At 42.6% G+C, this 15159-nt stretch overlaps 1 protein-coding gene across 2 annotated transcripts in view; it reads right to left on the bottom strand.

Moving 5' to 3' along the window:
• ACSS2 (acyl-CoA synthetase short chain family member 2) overlaps positions 1-15159 on the bottom strand; it is a 51711-nt gene that overhangs the window by 11362 nt on the left and 25190 nt on the right. Inside the window, exons 3-8 of one of the 2 annotated variants that reach the window (XM_025932375.2) lie at positions 4161-4252; positions 3854-3957; positions 3537-3609; positions 3180-3255; positions 2911-3025; positions 2099-2137 (exon numbers count right to left, since the gene is read on the bottom strand). In XM_025932375.2, coding sequence (XP_025788160.2) covers positions 2099-2137; positions 2911-3025; positions 3180-3255; positions 3537-3609; positions 3854-3957; positions 4161-4252 — 499 coding nt within the window. The remainder of the gene's footprint in view (positions 1-2098; positions 2138-2910; positions 3026-3179; positions 3256-3536; positions 3610-3853; positions 3958-4160; positions 4253-15159) is intronic. The other variant, XM_025932374.2, reaches the window with a different exon arrangement.

The raw sequence follows: 15159 nt of genomic DNA, 5'->3' as shown, positions 1-15159 counted from the left end.
GATGATGGGGTATAGAGCTCTCCCGAGATTTCTGCAGCTTTGACTGCCATTATCAGACCAATAAACCTGGACTTCGTAAGCCTACTCTTATGGTCTTTGGTTTTGGGTAACTGACTATTTTCACTTCCAAGAACCAAAAGTTCAGAGCCTATGGCCTAAAGGTCTCTGGTATTAAGAATTATAGGAGCTTATTTCTTTTCTGGTTTCCCTTTTAGAAATGCCAGGCTGTCTGCTAAGTTAAAAGCAATAAAAGCTACGGGGTGCCTGGGTGGCCCAGCCGGTTAACTGGCCGATTTTGGCTCAGGTTTATGATCTCAGTCTATGGGTTCAAGCCCCACGTCGGGCTCTGTGTGGACAGCTCAGAACCTGAAGGCTGCTTCAGATTCTGTGTCTTCCTCTCTCTCTGCCCCTCCTCTGTTCATACACTCTCTCTCTCAAAAATAAATAAACATTAAAAAAAAAGCAATAAAAACTAACATTTATACTTACTATGTGTCAAAAACGTTATATATACTGACAAAACCCTATCAGGTAGGAACAATTATTATCATTATTCAATAGATGGGGAAACCGAGGCAAGAGAGCTTAAGTACTTTGTCCAAGTTTCCACAGTAGCAAGTGACAGCACTAGGATTTGAACCCAAGTAGTGTGGCTCCAGAGTCTATACTCTAACCACTGAGTTTGTTACCCTCTTTCAAGAGAAATGTCTTAGGTCTCTGCCTGACTTTTAAAAGGAAAGTAATATACCCTGGGAATCAGATCTGTCTCCACCATGCTATGAGAACAGAGAAAAAAAGATTATATTTACCCTTAGCCAAAGGGGTTAATAATAGAAGACTTAGAGTAAGAGACCCTATAAGGAAGGTAAAATTCAGAGGAATAATGAATTTTATGTTTTGTTTTAATAGAGGAAGTGGTTTCCTTTCAAGCATGTATTATCATCTCTCCATTATTGATAAGGGAACTGAAACCCAGAGAGGAGAAGCAACTTATTCAAGGTCATACAGCTAAAAATCAGTCTCTGGGGCCGCCTGTGTGGCTCAGTCGGTTAAGCATTGGACTTTGGCTCAGGTCATGACCTGATGGTTCATGGGTTTAAGCCGCACATCAGGCTCTACACTGTCAGTGTGGAGTACGCTTGGATTTCTCTCCTTCCCTCTTCCTCTCTCTCTACGCCTCCCCCACTTGCACTTTCTTACTCTCTCTCAAAATAAATAAATAAACTTTATTTTTAAAAAATTGGTCTCTAGGGGCACCTGGGTGGCTCAGTTGGTTGAGCGTCCGGCTTCAGCTCAGGTCATGATCTCACAGTTTGTGGGTTCGAGCCCCACATTGGGCTCTGCTGACAGCTTAGAGACTGGAGCCTGCTTCAAATTCTGTGTTTCCTTCTCTCTCTGCTCCTTCCCCGCTCATGCTCTGTCTCTCTCTCTCCTTCAAAAATAAATAAAAACATTAAAAAAATTTTTTTTTTTTTAAATTGGTCTCTGGACTCTAAGTCTAGTCTTCCCTCTATTCTAATCTGCTTTGAGCCCCCATTTAGGAATCTCCCTTCTCAGAATCGCCTACAATGTAATTTTTAGTCAATCTAGCACTTAATTATATTAGAGAGTTTATGTGCAGTTTATAAATCCTAAAGTACTATATAAAGGTATTTAGGAATTTTCTTCCCTGTTGTCCTATATAAAACTGAGGTTTTCATCCCCAACTTGATGGTGAATTCCTAAGGTCAAGTTCTGTGCCTCCTCTACTTGCTCTCCTCCTATCTCCCAGGGCTCTGCCCCAGCTAAGTATATAGTAAAAACTTTCTGACAAGTTACTTGGTTATCTCTCCCACAGAGGTCCTAAGCAACAGGAGTGAAATGGGATGCCTGTTGCTACCTTTCTGAGATTCATGCTCTATGCCAGTTCAGAGAGGTAGCAACAGGCATTTTGTTTCATGACTCTTCAGAGTGACTTAGATGGCAAAGGACCCCAGGGGGCAGACAGAAAGGGGTTAGGACTGGCAGCCACCTCCATGGGGAAAACAGGCAAAGAGCAGATGGAAACACAGACAAACACGCAGAGAAGCAGTACCCAAGGCAGTGCAGAGGTGGATACCTGGGGCCAGATGCGTTTGGGTTTCTCTTTCAGCTTACCCTGTTAAGAGCCCATGGAAAGGGTGGTGAGCAGGGTCTGTGTATAGGGAAGTGGGAGGGAAGGGTCAATGTGTTCCAAGCCTTTACTGCCTCCTTTCCTTTAGGCTCCCCAACCTATATTTTCTTGATCTTGTTCCCAGCATCTATACACTCATAATCCCTAATGCTGAATGGGGTCTCCAATCTCCCCAGAGTGGACTATAGCCCTATGACCATGCAAGGCCCCTCAAGTCACAGAATCTCAGGAATGCTTTGTCCTTCTGGACCCTGGAGCTTTCATCCTTCATGCCCTTAGACCTTTGGACTTTTCCATCATTTCCACTAAAAGTGCTGGATCCAAAGCTAACAAGGGCCATATCTTGAGGGCCAAATTCTGGTCCTTCCATCGTGGGACCACATAGGTAGCCCATTCCAAGACATAGTCCAGTATACGGTTACCCAAATAGCCCATTTCTTTCTTTCTTTTTTTTTAAAATCATGGTTGACTAAGCCCATTTTTAACCTAAACCCAAGCCCTGAAGGTCCCTTATACCCACCAGGATACCCCAACCAGCATAGAGTCTCCCTTATAATCTCTCCTGCTAAGTTCCCACAGTACGAGAGACTCCCTACTGACATTCAAGGTCAAAATCCCCCAGAGGAGGAGGCATTCCTAGGACTGTTCCCAGATCCTCTCAGCATTATGATGAGGAAGCAAAGGACATTAAGAACTTCCTGGACAGGAAGAGGGAGCCAATTTGAGCCTAGATGAGAGCAGAGCAGTACCAGACTCACCTGCACATCCGGGCATGGCCTCTTAATGGGGGGAGACTGGCTGGGAGAGTCACCTGTGCCCAGCTCTGCCCGCCCCAGGTGCTTGACCACAATGCAGCATCTCACAGGGAAGCCCCTAGAAGGAAAAACCTGAAGTAGTAGGCTGCCTTGCTCAAAAGAGAATTTGGCAGGACCCACCCATGTCCATCTAGGATAGAAGGGACAAAGGGAGTCTGGTACTGGCGAAAGGCCCAGCTGACCAAGAGCAGTAGCCAACCAAACACACTTACTTCTCCCGACACTTCTCCAGGGCCTCGTCAGCCAGTTCCTTCAGGTTCACAAGCTTTTCCCCCCTGTAGAAGGCATCTTTGGGGAGCAATAGACATTCCAGGACTTAGAAAGGCACCACACTCCTAGCCCCTTATCCCTAGTGAGCACAATGTTCATGGAGCCCTTCCTGAGGTAGGCCTCTTGATTCTGGCTCTTCCAATTGATTTGAGCTGAGAGGGTCATGTGAGGTGGAATCGGGAGGTAAGGGTAGGCAGTGCCTACCCTCTATGCTGAGCAGTCACAAATACCAACTAGCTAATTAGAGACCAAAACTTCAGGTGTGGAGGTTCTGGAAAAGGGGTGAGAGAATTAGTCACCTGTAGTGATAAGAAGGCTGCAACTGGAATCCAGGATCCGTTCACATAGAGACTCTGCAGAGAAGCCTGCAAACTAGGGAAAAGAAGGAAGACTAAGGGAGAGGAGGACCTAGAAACTGAGTAAACAAGGAAAAGAGACACTTTTAAAACCTTCAGGGTTTCTAAGCCACGGTTCTAGAAGAAACTAGGTAACTGATATGGAACAAACATTCTAAACTCCTCAGTTTGGTTCTTAAGCTCCTTCATCATCCAGGCCCACCCTAACTCCCCAGAGCCCCATCCCCCACTAGGTCCCTTTTTCCAGCCCAAATTCCTACCACAATGGAGTGCAGAGCCCCAAGGCGGGCACACGCCAGCATGGCCACCACGAGCTCTGGTATCATGGGCATGTAGATGGCCACCCGGTCGCCCTTCCGAATACCTGCAAATAAAAGACACAGATCATGCACCATGTACCCTTCCTGTTGCTACTTGCTCCTTCTCATTCAGCTACTGCTCACTGCACAGCTGACCTTTTCTGTTCTCCTAGTACCACATTCCTTCCATTCCTTGTCTACTTCCCCTAAGTCCTCAGATATCCCTAGGCAGTCCCCTCCAGTCCCCTTCTCATACCCCTGCACTCACCCTGTTTTTGGAGAACATTGCTGAATCGACACACTTGGATCAGAAGCTCGCGATACGTGATCTGGGTGGTCTCCTCTGGTTCATTGCCCTCCCTGAGATACATCAGAAAGAATCAGTCATTAGGGAAAATATATATATTCAAACAAAAAACAGGAGCAGTCATATATCCATTTGGTAACACCAAGGCTCCTTGTGAATGTCCTGTGAGGGTAAGCTATCTGCCATCACACCTTATTCTGACTGGTCAGATACTTTAGCATTTTAGGGGCACCTGGGTGGCTCAGTCAGTTAAACATCTGACTCTTGGTCTCGGCTCAGGTCAGGATCTCTCAGTTCGTGAGTTCAAGCCCTGCATCAGGCTCCGTGCTGACAGCACAGAGCCTGCTTGGGATTCTCTTCCTCTCCTTCTCTCTCTCTGCCCTTCCCCTGCTTGTGCACGTGCTGGCTCTTGCTTGCTCTCTCTCTTCCAAAATAAGTAAACTTAAAAAAAATTAAAATATACTTTATACACAAGATGTGTATCATTGGATAATGTACTTCCATTTGCAAACCTCACTTAGGTTGGTAAAATGGGATGATGATCACTTCTCTTCCATCCTAGGGATGTATTAAGCAGAAATGGTATCATAGATGTGATTCCTCCTGAACACTGTGTCAAGACTGCATTGGTGTTATTCAAAGTGGGATCTCCAGATCACCTGCACCCAAGGGAACTTATTAAAATACAGATTCCTGAGCTCTACCACAGATATACTAAATCAGAATCTCAGGGTCCAAGAATCTGCCACTTTATTACAAGCTGGTATAAAGGTTCACTTGGTGATTCTGATACATATTTAAAGTTTCAGAATCACCACCTTCTATCAGCTGATTTCTGTCTACCTCCTCAGCCTTGCCTCCTACTCCTCTCAGCCTGGTTTCCTTCAGTTATTCCTTCATTTGTTCATTTGCTTATTCAACAAATACTATATGCTATATACATGTATAGAAATAAGGCACTGATGAACAAGATCCCTGACAACATGGAGCTTATATTCCAATGACAGTGCAAAAGTATACAAGTAACAAATACAGCCAAGATCATTTCAGATAATAAGCATTATGAGGGATATAAAGAATGATATAATGGGGTGCCTGGGTGGCTCAGTGGGTTAAGAGTCTGACTTCGGTTCAGGTCATGATCTTGACATTCATGGGTTCAAGTCCCACATCAGGCTCTGTGCTGACAGCTCAGAGCCCGGAGTCTGCTTCTAAATCTGTCTCCCTCTCTCTCTGCCCCTCCCCCACTCACACACACGTGCACATGCACACACTCTCTCAAAAATAAATATTAAAAAAAAGAATGATATAATAACGAGTGACTGATGAGAAATACATTTTTAAAAAGATATCTTAATGAACTTTCATAATTATACGTGAAGATTTAACAATAAGAATATTCCTCTGGTGTTTTTGTTTTCAATTTTATGATTTTTTGAATAATACATACATACTAATGGTACCACATAAAAAGATACGAAATGAAAAGTGTCCATCCACCCCTACTCCTCAATCACTGCCAACTGGCAACCACTGTTAGTACTATGTTGTGTAACTTTCCAGAAATAGCCAATATGTAGATAGGACCATTCCTAATAGGTTGGAGGGCATAGGGCAACTGAACTAATGTGGAATGACCAAGATAATCACTTTAGAAGATTACACTGTTAGCATCTTTCATAAGGTCCTTGGGATATCACTGAAGATGGAAATTTAAAAACTGAATTAAAAAATTGAATTTTAATGCTGTTCAGAAAAGAGGTAAGCACCTCACAGTCCCCAACAAAGCACCTTAGGTGAGAAGAGGTGGGAAAGAGCTGTTTTAACCATGGGACAGGCTGTTATGGAAACACATATACATGCATTTATGTTTACATATTCTTGTTTTTTCTACATAAATGATGGCATACAATACATACTGTTCTGTATCGTGATTTTTAAATTTTTTTTAATGTTTATTTATCTTTAAGAGAGAGAGAGAGACAGGGCATGAGTAGGGGAGGGACAGAGAGGGAGACACAGAATCCAAAGCAGGCTCCAAGCTCTGAGCTGTCAGCACAGAGCTCGACATGGGGCCTGAACTCAGGACCTGAGCTAAAGTTGGACGCTTAACTGACTGAGCCAGCCAGGTGCCCCTGTATCGTGGGTTTTTTTTTTTTCTTAATGTTTATTTATTTATTTTAAGGGGGGGTAGGGGAAGAAAGAGAGGAAGAGAGAGAGAATCTCAAGCAGGCTCACTGCTGTCAGCAAAGAGCCTGACATGGGGCTCAAACCCACAAACCATCAGATCATGACCTGAGCTGAAATCAAGAGTCAGATGCTCAACCAACTGAGCCACCTGGGCACCCCTCTATATAATGTTTTTTACTGAATATAATATACATCCAATAAATGACACAAATCTTAAGTATAGAGATCAATTATCTTTCTTTTTTAAAAATTTAACAATATACCTTGATATTCTCCATCAAGACTTACAATGCTATTTTATTTTCTTTGTCATCTGCATAAAGTTCCAGTTTATATGTGCCATAGTTTATTTAACAAATAAATGCTTCAATAAATATCTTTATTCATGGGGAGCCTGGGTGGCTCAGTCGGTTAAGCATCCGACTTCAGCTCAGGTCATGATCTCACAATTCGTGAGTTCAAGCCCTGTGTCAGGCTCTGTGCTGACAGCTCAGAGCCTGGAGCCTGCTTCGGATTCTGTGTCTCCCTCTCTGCTCCTCCCCTGCTCACGCTCTGTCTCTCTCTCCTTCAAAAATAAATAAAAACATTAAAAAGATTTTTTTAATAAAAAATAAAATAAATAAATATCTTTATTCAAATCTCATTTTACTCACTTGCAAATAAATATAACAGTAGGATGAATTACTAGAAGTGAAACTGTGGATTCAAAAGATATGTGCATTTTAAATATTGATAAACATTAGAGGACAACTACTTTAAGATGGTCAGAGAAGGCCTCCCCCTGGGATCTGAGTAATGAGAAGTAGTCAATTATATGAATTCTTAAGAAAAGTATCCTGGGCAGAGAGAACATTGAAATTTGGAAAGGCACTGAGGCAGTAAAAAGCTCGACCTAGTCAAAGAATAGTAATGAAGCCAGTATGGCTGGAGCATAGCGAACAAGAAGAAAGGTAAGAATGAGAGTTAGGCAGCAGTCAGATCACATAGGGCCTTGTAGGCAATGGTTAAGAAGACTGAAATAGCCCTCCCTAAATACTGCAGGCCATTGTGCTACTTCCCTTTCCTTACAACACGGAGTACCTAAGAGGGAGGTAACTAAAACCCAGAGATGTAATAGCTAGGCCAAGGTCAAACAATAATAACTGGCAGAGTCAAGAATAGATCCTCAGGTTTTCTCATTTCAAGGCATGACCTTTTTGCCTCATCGTGTGAAGGACAGGGACTAGCAGGGAAACCAAGCCTTGGAGGTTACACAGATTATCAGCCTCTTTCCAGCTCCTGGCTTGATGAGTCAGTTACTATCCTTTCCTTGGCTTAGCCCTCCTAGGGCTGAGAGGAGCCAAGCACAGAGAGCGCTCTAAAATGGGAAGGAACACAGAGAGAGAAGCTGGCAAACAGCCCTGAATGCCAGAGGCAAAAAGCCATCTTCTTAACTGGCCTACCGATGAGTACCACAGAAACTTCAGAACATCTCCAGTTATGGCTAAATGCCAACACATTCCACACACTCATGCACACATGTCCCCACATATGTACCATATACCAGCTCGTTTGTGTACACTCACATGCATAAAATCATATATACTAATAATACAAAATGTTGTAGTCACAAGAGATGCACATTTGTACACAGAGGCACAAACAAGGAGAAATACAGGGACCCAGGACTCAAACATGGGCCCATCTGCAAGTACATGTACCACACTTATGTACAAAGCTTGTCCTTCCCAAAATTCTATCACATCATTGTTTTATTTTCTTCATATAACTTTCCATTATTTGAAATTATCTCATGTATTTTATTTACTTGTATATTATCTGTGTCTTTTATTAGAATACAAACTCAATGGTAACAGAATTTGTCATCTTGTTTATTACTATATCCCTAGAACCTAGAATAGAGCCTGGTACATAGAAAGTGCACAGGAACAGAGGCACCTGGGTGACGCAGTCAGTTGAGCATCGACTCTTGATTTTGGCTCAAGTCATGACCTCACAGTTTGTGGGTTTGAGCCCCATGTCAGGCTTTGTGCTGTCAGTATGGAGACTGCTTGGGATTCTCTCTCTTCCTCTTTCTCTGACCCTCCCCTGCCTGTGCATTCACCTGTGCACACACACACTCTCTCTCTCTCTCAAAATAAATAAATAAACTTTAAAAAAAAAGTTAAGAAAGTACACAGGAACAGATAAGCACAAACCTATACAAGAACTGCTTACCTGAGCCCACTTCTAGTTACTTACACACACACACACACACACACACACACACACACACACAGTGTACATTCCTCTCTCAGACTCTAGGCTCAAGTTACGCATTATTGATATAGGCACCTTACTCCTTTCAGTGTCTTCTTTCTCTGACATACACACCAGATTGGGGCCCCTGGCTCTTTAGGAGGAGGAGGTGAACAGAATACTGGCTTACAGGGGTATAGCTCAGGAGTAGAGCATTTGACTGCAGAATACTGGCTTACTACAAGCTCCCAAGCTCTCTAGGGTATTAAGAGTTTAGTTGTTTTTTTTCTTTTAGTGTTTATTTACTTATTTTGAGAGACAGAAAGAGCTAGTGCATGAGCGGGGGAGGAGCAAAGAGAGAGGGGGAGAGAGAGAGAGTCCCAAGTAGGCTCCGTGCTGTCAGTGCAGAGCCCAACTGTGGGCTCAATCTCACAAACCGTGAGATCCTGACCTGAATCGAAATCAAGAGCCAGACACTTAACCAACTGAGCCACTCAGGTGACCCAGATGTTGAGTTTTTATTTTTTTTTTAATTTTTTTTTTCAACGTTTATTTATTTTTGGGACAGAGAGAGACAGAGCATGAACGGGGGAGGGGCAGAGAGAGAGGGAGACACAGAATCGGAAACAGGCTCCAGGCTCTGAGCCATCAGCCCAGAGCCCGACGCGGGGCTCGAACTCACGGACCGCGAGATCGTGACCTGGCTGAAGTCGGACGCTTAACCGACTGCGCCACCCAGGCGCCCCCAGATGTTGAGTTTTTAAAAGAACATTCAGTTTAGTCTCCTAACTCCAAAGAGATCCAAAGAAGCCATTTAATGTGCTCAAGGTCACATGGTGGGTTGTGGCAGAGTAGATCTCACTTTCCTTGTGTCTATTGGTACTACCTTGCATTACTAAAGCCCCATTTATTGGGGCTTCAGAGTTCCCATTACACCTTGGGCTCTTAGAGGGCAGGGATCATGTCTTTTTCCTCTCAGTCTCCTCCAAATTCAGTTGGTACAATAGGTACTTAAGGTTCATGGATTAATCATAGAAAACCTGATAACTGATTAATGACAGGGAAGACTGGGGCTCCCCTCTATATGACAGTCATTGGATTGGAGATTTTAGTTCCCTAAACTAGCGGAAAAGTAAGGCACAGGATAGGAGGAAAGAGGTGGAGGAAAAAATAGGTGGCAAAAACTAGGCTCCTCACAGAAACAGAGTGCAGGATCTAACCTGGTGGGTTAGGCCTTCCAGAGGAGAAATAACCAGATGAGAAAAGGAATCACACCTACTATGAGAGGACAATCTGGACTGAGATATTTATCCTGGAGAAGAGAAGATACTGAGACACAAGAGTAAGTCTCAATATCTGTACCTCTGCTGCCTCCACTCTGGTTCAGGCAACCTTCATCTATTGCCTAGATGACCACAATGCCCCCGAACTGGTCTCCCACTTCACTCTTACCCTCTTCTAATCCATACATCATCCAGAATAATCTGTTAAGGACATAGACTGATTACATCACCTCCTGTTTAAAATCCTTAAGTGGCGGGGCACCTGGGTGGCTCAGCCTGTCAGGCATCTGACTTTAGATTTCGGCTCAGGTCATGATCTCACAGTTCTGTGAGTTTGAGTTCCGCACTGAGCATGGAGCCTGTTTGGGATTCTCCCTCTCTCCCTCTCTCTACCCTCCCCGCACTCTTGTTCTTGCTTTCAAAATAAATAAACTTTAAAAATAATAAAAAATAAAAACCTAGGGTGGCTTCCATTGAATGTAGAAGAAAATCCAAACTTCTACTATGCCTTGTATCTTCTCCAACTCATCTTGTCCCATCAGAATGGGACATTCTACTCAAAAGACTCCAAACACATTATGAGCCTTCTGACTGATAGAATATGCCATGTTCTTCCCCCAGCTCTTCAAATGGTTTGCTCTATGTCATGTTTCAGATCACCCTAAGTAGCATCAGCCTTTCCTGTTATTCTTCATCACAACACTATTTATTTTCATAGCATTTTTCTCAAGCTATAATTGTATTATTATTATTATTTTTAATTGTCTGTCTCCCCTACTAGACTGTAAGTTTCCTGAAGGCACAGACCAAGTTGGTCTTATTCACTGCTGAATCCCCAGTGCCTTGCAGAGAATCTTATATATAGCCAACGTTCAATAAATATTTGCTGAATAAATAAACAAACTTGAAGGATTATTATGGGAAAGAAGCAGACTAGTGTTATGTAACTATAAATGGTAGAGGTGGGGCAATTGGGAGAGTTCAACATAAGGAGAGCCTTTCAAACTGTCAGAGCTATCCAATGATAGAAGGTACTCCTTCAGGAGCTTCCTAACTCTGGAGATATGTAATATCTGGGATCTGCAGGGATATTAAAGAGCAGACTCCAAAACATGGTTGGAACCAAGCAAGGCCAGTGTGTCTCAAAGCATGGTCACACAGTGTTAATAATGCAAATTCCAAGGCCCTGCCCCCACAGAGCTGCAGTGTAGGATGGTACAGATTGGGCCAGGGAAACCCTGACACCTACTAGATCATTCTCCAGGGAGTGGGGGCCTTAGAATTCTCATTTTATATGCAACTCATGTGATTCATATTTTCTGAAGTTTGAGATGACCTTTAAGGCTCTTCCAACTTTGAGATTCTTTGATTATATAAAATTAAGAAATCATATAAAATGTTTTCTATGGTCCATAAAGACTGCACAAATGGGAGGCACTCAGATGTAGGTATACCCTCAAGTCACTTTCCCTTTCACCAAGGAGCAGGGAGTGGGAGTAATATAACTTGACCAATTAGCAGCCTAATGTTCCCCCTGGGCACTCCTGTCCTAGCCACGGTGAAGAGGGAGAAAGGATGGAGGAGGAAGGGGGAGGAGGCACACTCCAAAGACTGAATCATAAATCACTTAGAATGCCAGAGGAGGTGGGGCGCCTGGGTGGCGCAGTTGGTTGAGCGTCCGACTTCAGCCAGGTCACGATCTCGCGGTCCGTGAGTTCGAGCCCCGCGTCAGGCTCTGGGCTGATGGCTCAGAGCCTGGAGCCTGTTTCCGATTCTGTGTCTCCCTCTCTCTCTGCCCCTCCCCTGTTCATGCTCTGTCTCTCTCTGTCCCAAAAATAAATAAACGTTGAAAAAAAAAAAAAAGAATGCCAGAGGAGGGAAAGGCTTTCGATGTCCACTACCCTTATTTACAGATGAGAAATCTAATGCACAGATGGGAAGTGATGGCTTCAAGGTTACTTATCACATTAGTAGTCCCATTATTCTAAAACAGTGCTATCCACTATTGGTGGGAATGCAAACTGAGACAGCCATTCTGGAAAACAGTATGGAGATTCCTCAAAAAATTAAAAAATAGAACTAGCCTACAACCCAGCAATTGTACTACTAGGTATTTATCCAAAGGATGCAGGTGTGCTGTTTCAAAGGGGCACATGCACCCCAATGTTAATAGCAGCACTATCAACAATAGCCAAGGTATGGAAAGAGCCTAAATGTCCACCGACTGATAAATGGATTAAGAAGATGTGGTATATATATATACAATGGAGTATTATTCAGCAATCAAAAAGAATGAAATTGTGCCATTGCAACAACGTGGATGGAACTAGAATGTATTATGCTAAGTGAAATTAGTCAGAGAAAGACAAATATCATATGACCTCACTCATATGTGAAATTTAAGATACAAAACAGATGAACATAAGGGAAGGGAAGCAAAAATAATATAAAAACAGGGAGGGGACAAAACATAAGAGACTCTTAAATACAGAGAACAAACTGAGGGTTGCTGGAGGGGTTGTGGGTAAGGGGATGGGCTAAATGGGCAAGGGGCATTAAGGAAGACACTTGTTGGGATGAGCATTGGGGGTTATATGTAGGGAATGAATCATTGGATTCTACTCCTGAAATTATTATTGCACCATATGCTAACTAACTCGGATGTAAATTTTTTTTTAAAATAAATAATTAATTAGAAAAAATAAAGCAGTGCTATCCAACATAGTAGCCACAAGCCACATACAGCTATTGAACACTTGCAATGTGGCACAAGAACTAAATTTTTAATTTTATTTAATTTTAATTATTTTAAATATTAATAGTCACCTATGGCTGGTTCTAGTATCTAAATATCTAGTTCAGGGCATTCTCCTAAATGACATGGTCTCCAAAAGGGGGGTATTTTTTCCAAAGCCAGAAATAGCACAATGAAGAAAATCAAAGTGCAGGAGTCCTCAGAACTGCAGAATTGAAGTCCACCAAGGATGGATTTTAGCGTAGCTGTAATCAGCCAAGAGAACTTAAAACATACGCTCATGCAAAGGCTTGTACACAAATGTTCATAGCAGCATGATTTACGATACCAAAAAGTGAAAACAACCCAGCCATCAACTGAAGAATGGATAAATAAAACATGGTATATCTATCCAGTGGAATATCATCCAGCATAAAAAGGAATGAAATACTGATACATGCTACAACATTGGTGAACATTTAAAAGATTACACTAAGTGAAAGAAGCTAGAAAAAAGGCCACATGTTGTATGATTCCATTTATATGAAATGTCCAGAACTGTCAGAGCTATAGAGACAGAAAATAGATTAATGGTTGCCTAGGGCTACAGTAGGGAAAGTTGGAGGAAAATGAGGAGTGACTGCTGACGAATATGGGGTTCCTTTTTGGGGTGATGAAAATGTCCTAAAATTGGTTGTGATGATGACTGCACAACTCTGTCAATAGAACAAAAATCATTGGGGCACCTGGGTGGCTCAGTCAGTTGAACGTCCGACTTCGGCTCAGGTCATGATCTCGCGGTCTGTGAGTTCGAGCCCCGGGTCGGGCTCTGTGCTGACAGCTCAGAGCCTGGAGCCTGCTTTGGATTCTGTGTCTCCCTCTCTCTCTGCCCCTCCCCTGCTCATGCTCTGTCTCTCTTTCTTTCAAAAATAAATAAACATTAAAAAATTAAAAAAAAAATAGAACAAAAATCATTGACTTGTACATTTTAAATGGCTAAACTGCATGGTATGAATTATATCTCAAATTTAAAAATTCTGTGACTTTGATTGGAACTGCAATAATATACAGATTAACTTGGAAAAGCAGACATCTTTGCAAATCTTCCTTTCCAGAAAGTTTGCCTCTTAGCACACTATTCATTCATTCACAGTGTTCATTCATTCATACTGTCTCTTTCAAAGACTTGGCAGTTATTTATTTTAATGTTTTTTTTTTTAATTTATTTTTGAGACAGAGACAGAGCATGAGCAGGGAAGGAGCAGAGAGAGAGGGAGACACAAAATCTGAAGCAGGCTCCAGGCTCTGAGCTGTCAGCACAAAGCTCAACATGGGGCTTGAACCCATGAACTGTGAGATCATGACCTGAGCCAAAGTCGGACGCTCAACTGACTGAGCCATCCAGGCGCCCAGCAGTTATTTATTTTAGCATTATAGTCATAGGTATACATCTGTTTCCTTCACTGGACTGTAAGTTCCTTAAAAGCAGACAAGACATTTTTATCTTTTTCCTCCTCAGTGCTTAGCACAAAATCTGACACGGTGGGTACTCAATACATAATTGTGAAATGAATGGGCAAAAAAATGAATGAATGAACAAAGTTCTCTGTCTATATGGCCAGCCATATGAGAGTGAGGAAACATGGAAAGAAAGAGGGAATTCTAGAGGATATAAACAAAGAAGATAGATGCTAGACAGGCAGGAAGAAATGGTAGACATGGAGAAGAGTGTGAAACTTGTGGAATGGGATTTGGAGACATATCAAGAAGAGTTCTTAAGCACCTACAATGGGCTCAATTCTGGACTCTGCCATGGGAGAGACTGCAATAAGCCTCTGGAGCTGAGGTTCAGGTTATGGGACTTGTGCTTTGCAATCGAGGCTATTATTGCATCCTGTCCTCATGCCAGCTATTTTCAGGCCTTGATCCAGGAACCTTGTGCCTGTTCCCCTTGGCCAAAGTGGCTTTGGTGCCAGTTGGATTCTGCACCTCTTCTGTTGACAAGGCAGACCTGGGCCAGTACAGAAGTAACCATTTTCCCATTGCTTAATTCCTCCTTACAGGAGGGAAATCATATACATTCATTCCTATGATACTGTGCCCCATGCTAGCCTTACCCAAAACAAGTGAATGAGGGCAGACCTCTCAGATCCTTTGCTATCACACAGCATTAGGCATGTTGCCTAAAACAGACATATGCCTATAGCAGAAAAACAAAGTGGAAAGAACAGCCAAGGGCACCATTTTATATGTACATCAGGTCTCAAGTTTGATGCATGCAAAAATATTCATTACAATGGTTCTTTGTTATTTAGGTACATAGGATGGTTGAAAGCATTAGTTTGAAGGGTTTTCTCTATTCCTGTGGTACCTGAGCAGGGAAAAGTTTTAAGAAAGTGTCCAGATTCTCAACTTCCATATGTAATCTTTCCTAACATTGCTCTGCCTGAGTTGGTTCTCCTTTCCCACTTTCTCCTTCACAAATACACTTCTCCTACTTTATTAAAAAAAAAAA

The sequence above is a fragment of the Puma concolor genome, chromosome A3, assembly GCF_028749965.1.
Source record: "Puma concolor isolate L17-30 chromosome A3, mPumCon1.1.hap2, whole genome shotgun sequence".
NCBI lineage: Eukaryota > Metazoa > Chordata > Mammalia > Carnivora > Felidae > Puma > Puma concolor.
This window is presented reverse-complemented; position numbering and strand designations above follow the sequence as displayed.